General features: G+C 36.2%; 1 protein-coding gene across 2 annotated transcripts in view; it reads left to right on the top strand.

The window, feature by feature from the left end:
* Window positions 1-10,298, top strand: part of KCNH5 (potassium voltage-gated channel, subfamily H (eag-related), member 5) — a 591,159-nt gene that overhangs the window by 439,486 nt on the left and 141,375 nt on the right. For both annotated transcript variants that reach the window (XM_006891790.1, XM_006891789.1), the window contains exon 9: window positions 2,777-3,029. In XM_006891790.1, coding sequence (XP_006891852.1) covers window positions 2,777-3,029 — 253 coding nt within the window. The remainder of the gene's footprint in view (window positions 1-2,776; window positions 3,030-10,298) is intronic.

Genomic DNA, 10,298 nt, shown 5'->3' with positions numbered 1-10,298 from the left:
TGTCTCTTATAAAATGTATTTGCAATGAATAAGTCATTGATTTTACAAAATTCAATCATTCTATCTCCAGCTTCATTCCTGTCACCAAGCCCATAGAAAAACTATCAAACATAACAAAATGTACAATTGACAAAGGATACACTAGATGACTGGGACCTCCTATAAATCTTATGTTCATCTAAAGACTTCTCAAAAGTAAAAAGAGAACTTGCATATTAGGAGAGGAAACCCAATATTTGGCAATGACACATTTGACAAGAGAGTCATATCTAAAACTTATAGGAAACTTTAATACCTCAACAAGAAAAGGACAAGCAACCCATTTAATTAACAAAATTAGCTTATGAACTAAGCACTGTTTTCATCCTCATTTCACCAATAAAGTTTGTCATTGGTATTGACATGGTAGTTGACTTTAAGTGAGCTCTAAATCTTGGAAGTCTCATGCATAACAGAATGGGACTGTGGTTCACTCTACATCATTTTAATGTCCCCTAATATGTTTGAGTCGCAGGCGACTCGACGGCACATAACAACAACAACAATATGTTTGAACTTATTGAAGTTATTGCACTCCATAAAAGTTATAATAATGACCCTCTCAGGCAGCATGAACTTCCATATAACCCTGGTCATGTCCCTATTACAGTACTTTCTCACTGTGTTATAATTATTTTTGTCCACCTGTATCTCTTTCTACTTTAATAGAGAACCCCACTGAGGCAAAGGTAGTATCTAAGTTATCCTTGTAATTCTAGGAATTTAACATGGTGATATTACCTATAATAGGAGTTCAATAAGTTCCTGTTAAATTACAAAGATATTTTACACTCCATTTACTGCCAGTGAGTCCATTCTAACTTATAACAACCCTCTATGGATTTTCCAAGGTCATAAATTGTTATGAAGGGAGTTGCCCATATTTCTCCCTAAAAATGGCTAGAGACACTTGGCCTTTGGGTTAGCTACATGATTGGCTATTAACAGTGCGAAGCTAGAGTCACTAAGTGTCAATGCATTAAGGAAACATAATTGTGGATAATAACTTACATGAAGACAAAATTCCATTCGCTCTTGAGACTGTTAGGCACCCCTTTCCTCTAAAAGAAGACATTTCAGAAAGGTGGAGAGCTGATCACTGCTGCCCACAGGAATTTGAGGCAATATGTAAAGCATGCACATAGAAATGATAAAGTCAAATGAACTAATGTGTATGGTATTAAGAATGGTCAGAAAAGAAAGGAAAACCTTCCATGGGATGTTGTCAAAGTGTGTGCAACAACTCAATGATTGTTAGAATGGTACAGGACTGGGCATTGTTTCATTCTGTTGTACATGAGATCACTATGTGTCAGACCAATCCAATGATACCTAACAGCATTAGGGGAAATGTAATTTAATTAATGATCTTTATGTTTATGATGGGCTTATCTTCTCCACAGGGAAGCAATTAGCTTTCCATTTGTACTTAGCTTCACATAAAAGGACAAGTCAAGGGATATTGTAAGCCTTGGGTAATTTTTTAAAGCTTAACATGCAATTAGCACAGAGAAAAAACTATTTCAGATTTAAAATTATACAGAACAATTTAATGGAAGAAAGACAAATCTAGACTTCAATACAAGGGCTTAAAACCATCAAAGAAAAACATTTCTGATTATAAGGAATAGTTTACCAAAAGAAGTAGGTGAGGATGCAAAGTTCTGAAGTGGGTAGTACTAAATTTGATAAACTAATTTTGCTCAACAATGTCTGATTAAATGTGATGATACTATCAGGCTTTTTAAAAAAATGTACATATTTATTTTATTGTTTATAAAAAGACTACACTCTTGTTGTTGTCATGTACCACCAAGTCAGATCTAACTGGCACAGAAAGAGACTGCCCCTTCTTTTCCAGCCGAGAATATGGTGGTTTCAAACTGCACACCTTCAGGATTGCAGCACAGCTTCCTATCACTAGGCCACTGGAGCTCTCTGACACTATTAGTTTTAATCTGGTCTTTAATTGCCCTGTTTGAAAGCTACAGGCAATACAAGCACTCAACTTCTAAGTCCCTAAACATATTCCACCATTTGTGTCCTCTTCTAAAGGATGGTAGACCTTGAGGTCTACCATGGCCTCCAGTGGTTTGTAAGTAGGCCAAAGGCCAGAGTGAACAGTGGCTGCAATACAAAGTGGTGTGCCTATCTTGCTGGCATTTCTAATAGCTAAGTCTTACAAAAGACTTGTTGAAACTCTTTTCACTTCCTGGCATGGATTTACTTGGAAAAGGAGTCATTCAGAGTGAAGAAAACATATAGAGAATATAATTTTATCAGTGCCAGCATTTCAATTTAAAAGCATGCTTCTGTTGATTATGCATTTTATAACTCATTCATATGAATCCACTTCCAAATGGAGTACAGTCTGTTATAAACTGTTATAAAAAATTTTCTGAAATGCTGCCTAGAATAAAATAAATGTTAATACTCTGTTTTAGTTGGTTCATTGATGAAATGATACTTTTTCTGGATCTCTTTTCCTGACTACTTCAGTACTATACTTTTTCTATAACAGATCCATACCACTCTAAAAGTGTCTCCCTTACAGAGCTGTGTCGTCCATATGCATTTTAGCCTTTACTATTAAAATGTTCGTGCTTTGTAAAGAGTTGCTTTATTAAATTTGTCTCCTGATATCTTGTATAGTGTCATTGATACAGTCAAGAAATATTTCCTTCCCAACTGGCCCCTTTCTCTTTCCCTGACTTGTTCATTTTCTCACTTTCTTTAGGTTCTCTCCATCTGTCCCAAAGACATGAGAGCAGACATCTGTGTTCATCTAAACCGGAAGGTTTTTAATGAGCATCCTGCCTTTCGATTGGCCAGCGATGGGTGTCTGCGCGCCTTGGCTGTGGAGTTCCAAACCATTCACTGTGCTCCTGGGGACCTCATTTACCATGCTGGAGAAAGTGTGGATGCCCTCTGCTTTGTGGTGTCGGGATCCTTGGAAGTCATCCAGGATGACGAGGTGGTGGCTATTTTAGGTACTGTGAACTTTTCTAATGTAGTAGCAAATGCTTAACGGCTTTAAACAGTTTTACTTCTCAGGTTCCAGAAGAGAATTGCCCTTTGCCTGATGACTTTAAAAATGAGGTCACTAGCGATGGGATGAGTCCTAGTGCATTTTTATCTTAATGTTATCTCAGCAAAGAATTTTACTATTGGTCATAGCCAAATGAAGATATAATTTAAAAATGTTGGTTTTGGAAATTGTGGGACTATACTATTTAGACAAGAGCTGATCATGACGTCTAGTGCCTTACACTTAAGCGTTGATCTGTGTGAAAAAAGGTTTGTGCAGTGATTAACATCACAGACCATCACCAACAGTGACTCCAAGGTTACTAGGAAGTGCTACTGAGGCTGAATGGAACTTGTGTAGTTCAACACTTTCCTTTTGAGTTTAGCAAAGTGAGACCCAGAAAAGTTTAGTGAATTTGGCCAGCTAGTGAGCATATTAAGTATGACTTGAGAACTAGGTCGGTTTTTTTTTTTTTAAATCCAGATCTTTCTACCTGATAATTCTTTTTTGGTTAAATACCAATGAGTAGGAATCCACCCTTTAGTGGGTTTTCAGAGACAGCAAATCACATGGGAGGAGATTCCCTGTCTTTCTCTCTGTGAGGGAGCTAGTAGATTGGAACCACATACCTTTGTGTTAGTACACAGTTCCTTAACACTAAGCCACCAGAGAGCCCTACCGTATAATGGAGGATTTTTAGGTATAAGTCAGTAGGGGATCACCGGGGCTATAGTCTGTAGGGAGTTGAGGTGCCAGCGTAAAAGGGCTCAGATCTCTGGCCATTCTAACCCACCAGCTTCACAGGAGAAGAAATATCCACAGTCTCTTCTAGTGCAATTTATAGCCTCGGAAACCTAGTCCAACTATTCTTTGTTTCTGACTTGACAGCAAAGAGTTTTGAGTATTATAGGAGAGGCTTAACTATTGTGTAGATTATTAGGATACCAAAGGAGAGGACAAAGTTTTATTCTGTTGTTCATAGGGTCAGTACATGTGGTAGTTGACTTGATAGCACCTAACAAAAACAACATGAGAATAATGAGGCCGAAATGTTGATGGACTAAGTGAATCTGAGTTTTAGTATTGGAGCAATCGCTGTATAAGTAAATTATGTTTTTAAAGCTAATTCAATTCATCTGTATTCATAAACTATCAAAATTATTTAGCTAAAAATCCATTCAGTTATATGGGCTTTCTGCAGGTAGTTATTCTAACAAAAAGAAAGTGACAGAACATTTAAGTGACAAAATACATAATTTTACATGTTTAGAGACAAAGTAAAATATAAATCTTGGTTAAAAAATCCCAAATGGCCTTTTAGATTATTTTCTGCTCCACTATTTGCAGCAGGTTCATAAAGTCCACATAGATAAAAGAAAGAATCAATAATGAAGTGAAGAGAGGGATCATTTCTTGTAGGTTTTTTCTCAAGTAAAATAAGTTAGACCTGCAACTCTGTTTTGATCATATTTTTCATGGCTTATGTCTCATGAAAAATGAGCTCAATTTTTAAAACTATTCGATTTTTGGCTGCTGAGGTCAAGCTACTGTAGCTTGAATGCCACTTATTCTTGTAAGTGAAGGGTTGACTGATGTATTTGAAAAACAGTGAAAGCCAAATCCAGAACCAAAATGAAAGACTGATTTTAATTTTCAGTTATTTGAGAGAAAAAAAAAAGAATTGAAGAGAAATTACCCTCTTCAGTGGAAAACAAATCCTGCAAAATTTTTAAGAATTATAGAAATTGGTCCAGGGTTGGAAATGGCTGGATAGTATTGTTTGTGAGACCTCGCTCAATTGTTTAGAAATGACAGTACAATTGCAGTTAAATTTCTTAATTTTTTTTTTTTTGGTAGGGAAAGCCATATAACACTTCAGAGTCAACATTCTGGATATGCCTCATGCTTTTTGGTGCTTGTAGCCTTTATTTACTCGAGTATAAAAGGGTTCTAGAAATGCCTTTGTAAGTGTTCATTTCACTGGAACAACCCTTTGTGATAAAATAAAGCATATACACATCACAACCGTTCTTGTTTGCTTAAAGAAGTAGATAAAGCACGAGCCCCAAAGAGAGGTGCACTTTGTTTTCATGCTTGTTTATGTCAGTAGTGGGTGAGAGAACGACTTCAAACATATTACAGTAAAGTGAGCTCCATCAGGAGAAATCTCCTAGGCTTCAGACTTATTTGCCACTTGCTTTGCACCATTTTTTTTTCATTACAGCTTCACCTTGGTAATTCCTTTTTAAAAAAAAGGTTAGAGAAAGCCTTGAGTGCTTTGCCTCTAGGCTGGCCTGACTAAACTGGAATCATTTGCTCCATGAGACAGAGAAAATGCATTTTCTTTTCATTTTAGAATAAAATGGTAGCTGGTTCTATGCAATGACATAGGAAAAATGAACACAGACCCTCCTGGGTATTGGACCAGTCCCATCATATATCTGTCACATTTTATTTCTTTGAGTGTATGCTTTACATTTGTCCTTTTCAAAAATTCAGAGACTTTTTGTCTTTCTTCTTAATGAATCAAATTATATGGGCACCTTTCTGGCGAACTCCCCTCCCCCAATTTCCACTGGCTTCTAGTAAAGATTAGTTAACTAAAGGCATTGGGAATAAAGATTGTGTTTTACAGCCAAGATATCTTAACATGTTGTTGTTAGGTGCTGTGAAGCTGGAAAGACTCATAGCTTATCCTTCAGTGGGTTTTCAGAGGTTATAAAATGCACATTGAGATATTGCTCCTTTTTTTCCCAAGGAGGAAACTACTGGTTTTGTGTTGGCAGCATGACTCCTTATATACTAGGACACTATCTATTGTTGTTGTTATATGTTGTCAAGGTGGACCCAACTCATAGCTGACCCTTCAGCACATTTTCAGAGGCAGGAAATTGCACAAGAGGAGATTGTGTAGGCCACTTGAGCTCCCTCTATTTTAGAAAAGGGTGTGTGTTTGTGTGTGTGTGTGTGTGTGTGTCTGAAACATTCATTTCCCAATATCAGATACACTGTTTGTTCCTTTGTGACCTTTTTTTATTTCTTCTTACTCTGCTCATTTTTTATAGCAAATTAATTTCATAATCATTACAAACTTTTTGAAAAGCTCCAAAACTTATCAGGGCACAAAGTCCAATCCATTTTTTTTAAAATCTAAAATTTTACTTTATTAAGTTGACTAATTTGACTAAAACAGCTCTTCATTACAAAATGGAACATACACATTCTGTAATCACTCTTGTTTGTTATATCACTCACTCATTGCCATCAAGTTGGGACCGGTTCCTAGTCGACCCACCAGCAGATTTCCAATACCGAATATTGAATATGGAAGGGGGTTGTCCATTTTTCTCCATTAGAGACTGGTGGTTTCGAACTCGACAGCCAGAAAGGCTTGCCTTTGGGTTAGCAGAGCAGCTGTCTGTGGATTACTGCACCAGCGTGTGTGCTTGTTTTCTTTTGTACTGAAAGTGACATATGAAGATATTCTATTAGAAACACATTATTTATGCCTATAGTAGTTAGTACTTTATTAAAGCTGTTGTGTTATTTGGTATAAAGATATAAGAACTCTTATATCTTCGTTGTGAATTACAGATTTCAGCATTGAAAGTCATGTTAATGACCTGGGCCTTATATCTTATAAAGGTCAGATAGAAAGGTATCCCTGTAGCCCTCACATCAGAGGACACCTTGGGAAAATGAGGATTTCCCTAAGCTGATCTGATAAGACAAATAAGAAAATCTTGCTATTTCTTACACAGATTCATTTACCAATTAATAGGTAGAGAAGAGAGGTCATTTTAAATTAAATGAAAATCTCTGAATCCAAAAATAGGTGCAGTTTCTTGCCTTTGGATCTTTGCCTCTGAACAGTCTTTTGGAAGGCACATAATTCTTTGTGTATGTCAAAAGTGCTAGGGAGTTTAATGAATAAGATCTGAAGCATAACTAATTAATGTAAAGATTTAAAAAAAATGGAGACAACAAATACTCCCTTTTATAACACTGAAAGATGGCTTCAAGATGTTTCCTAAATAGGGCACATGAATATAATTGCAGTTCATGCCTTCCTCCAACCTGAAGTTCTTTCATTTCTTACACCTCCACCTTTTTTGACCTTCCCACTTTGTATCAAGCACAAAGAATCCCAAATTAAGTTCATGAAGCATACATAATATTTTCTATTCCTTAAGTCTTTTTTTAACTTTCTAGTTCCTAACTTATAATTACTTAATGTGAACAGATTTATTAGGATGGTTGAAATAACCGACTTATTTAAAAATGCCTTGACAAATATGTTATACCCTTTAGAGACAATAAAATGGTCTTTCTCTACTAACAATAGGTCTGGCTCCCAAGACAACTTTAACCAAAGTTACATTCTGTCTTTTCTCTGTTGATTTTTAGAAGCATAGGGTAGGAGTTATTAGATGAGAATAAATAAATAAATAATTTGAATTTTCCTTCAAATTCACAAGTGAAGTGTATATATATATATATGAGTTTAGAAGGGTTGTAAATTGTTATGAGGTTGATAGAGGGATATAAAAGAGGAAGACAATTAATATCATTTAATAATATAAGAATGATTTTTAGTGCTTGGATTAAAACTAATTTTCATTAGAATCTTTGACAAATGTATCTCCTTTTATATTCTCAGAGAAAGCTTATATATTATGATTCTCAGAATGAAAAATCTACATTCCTATTTTTATTCCAAACCTGGAAAAATGTGGAAATGTGAATGAATAATATTTTGTTATTTTGAGAATCTGTGAAAGTGTGACTTTTATGCTGTGGTTAAGATTTCTTCCTGGATGAGAAATCAAGTGCTTCACACGTTAAATGTTTAAAAGGGCTTTTCCTAAGGTCCCGAAACGGAAATGTTTTCATTGTGTCCCACTTCTGTGTTTTTTCTGGGGAGCTCTGATGGCATAGTCCACAGCAAGTTGGGCAGCTGACTCAAAGTCTGCATGTTTCTAGGGGTTCAAATCTAGGGAGCAGAAAGATGGGTAGTTTCCTTCCATGACAATGTACGGCCTTACAAACTCGATGGAGGGTCGCTGTGACTCAGAACTAATTAGAGGGCAGTCAGTTCATGGGTGGGTTGTTGGGTTGGTTTTTTTTTTTTTGGTTGGGCTTTTTTTTTTTTGTGACTTGTGTTTGTGGGGGTTTTTGTTGTTGTTTAAAGTTTTCTGTTTTCTGATGCTAACCTCTGAAACTCAACAGCACATAACAACGACAACAACAACCTCTGAAATGGTACTCAGTGACCTAGGGAGAAAGCAGTTGTGCTGCCCACCTTAAGCCAGATGATTCAAATCTACCAGCTGCCCCGTAGGAAAAGAATGGACAAGATCCTCCACATGATTTATAGCCTCTGAAATCTTTCTGAACATCAGCTCTGAGACCATTTCAACGCCACTGAATTTGATGGTTTTTTCTGAACTTTTGAAGCATATAGACTTACTTTATGCATTTTTATAATTAATTTAGCAATTAATTCAGGCATTTTTAAAATAAACTATATACAAATTGTTAGCTTGTTTAAAATCACATTTTGTCTTATTTGTGTTTTTCCAAATTTTTCCTATTTTAATCTGAATTATCTATGGATCAAATGATACACTTTCAGAGTTCCTCAGCCTGTAGAGTTTTGCGGTATATAAGAAACTTTTCAATTATTAAGTTAACTTAGTTATCTTTGACTCAACCTAAAGTCCTCTCTCCACTGTATCTTATATCTGTTGTAGTGAGATGCCACTGAGTTGATTCAACTGATAGCAAATCTATGTGACACAATAGAATTGTGCTGTAGGGTTTTCTAGGCTATCTCTTTGTATGGGCAGATGATTATTTCTCCCAAAGAGGCACTGTGAAGATTTGAACCACCAACTTTTCATTAGTAGCACAGCATTGCTATCTCTTCATCCTATTATTCATCTCCATTCTCATGTTTGCTGTTCTTAAAATTTTGTCCTGACTGTGACTGACATTTTTTGAGCGCTGGTGGCTTGTTATTGTTGTTGATTGCTTTTGAGCTGAGCACGACTCATAGCGACCCTATGAATAAAAAGGCCTGAAGTCCCTCTACAAATATTGACATTTATCAAAGTTCATAGAGTTTCCAGAGGCATGTGGTTTAGGAAGTGGATGCCACTTTTGCTTCCAAACCTGTCTTAAACTAGGAGCTCCACCAAACACTGTCCACCATGGGAAACCATTATGATATTTGACACCCCAATGGTACAAGGTTCAGCATCACAGCAAACCCAGATTACGTCAGTGCAGCAAATTGACAGAAGAGTGCTGTACGACTTAGAAGAATGTTCTTCTAAAATACAATAACATGAGCCCCAAGGGTCTTCAAAGATGTTTTGTTGACACTAAACAAAAGGCTTAAATAAAAAACAACCAGACATTCCACCGACCCTGGTGGTTCAAATTGACCAGCTACTCTGTGAGAAAAAGATGGGCCATCTCCTCCTGTGAGATTTGCTGCCTCTGAAAACTCACTGGAGGGTGGGTATTGCATTGATTCCAGCTCAACATGACACAGCAATATGACATATCTAAAAGATGTATCTACCTCAAAACTGTTGTCAGCTTCAACTTGCAATTCTTTTACATTAGCATCAAAATATAGCTATTATAGAGTGAATTGTATGTCTCAAAAATATGTGTTATAAATCCTTACCTCCTATTATCGGGATATGTAATCCCGTTTGGGATTAGAGTTTTCTTTGTTATGTTAATGAGGTCATATCAGTTTAGAGTGTATTATAAATAAATCACTAATATAATTCTTCATTCCACCATTCATCTGTCAGTTTGCTTTACTGTGGTGCCTTATCTGTTACTGTGATGTCACTGGCATTTCAAATTACCAGCAGGGTCACCTATGGTGAATAGATTTCTGAAGTGTCTCCAGATTAAGACAGAAAAGGAAGTAAGACAGGCTATCTATTTCTCAAAAACAGGCACTCAAAAAATACTGGGACATTGTTTGTTATAGTACTGAAATATGAGCTCCTCAGGTGAGAAGGTACTGAAATTACATCCTTCATATAGATAGAGATGTAAATATCTATACCTCTACAACAGTAAGTGCTTTGCATCGTCTTTGTTGTCTGCAAGCAGGATTGCCACGTCTGCATTATTGTTGATGGTGGTGGTGATAATTCTCATCTACAGAACTGCTAATGATTAAATTCAAATACAGGAATGTAGA

The sequence above is a fragment of the Elephantulus edwardii genome, unplaced genomic scaffold, assembly GCF_000299155.1.
Source record: "Elephantulus edwardii isolate Elephantulus edwardi_28Jun2011 unplaced genomic scaffold, EleEdw1.0 scaffold00104, whole genome shotgun sequence".
Classification (NCBI taxonomy): Eukaryota; Metazoa; Chordata; class Mammalia; order Macroscelidea; family Macroscelididae; genus Elephantulus; species Elephantulus edwardii.
This window is presented reverse-complemented; position numbering and strand designations above follow the sequence as displayed.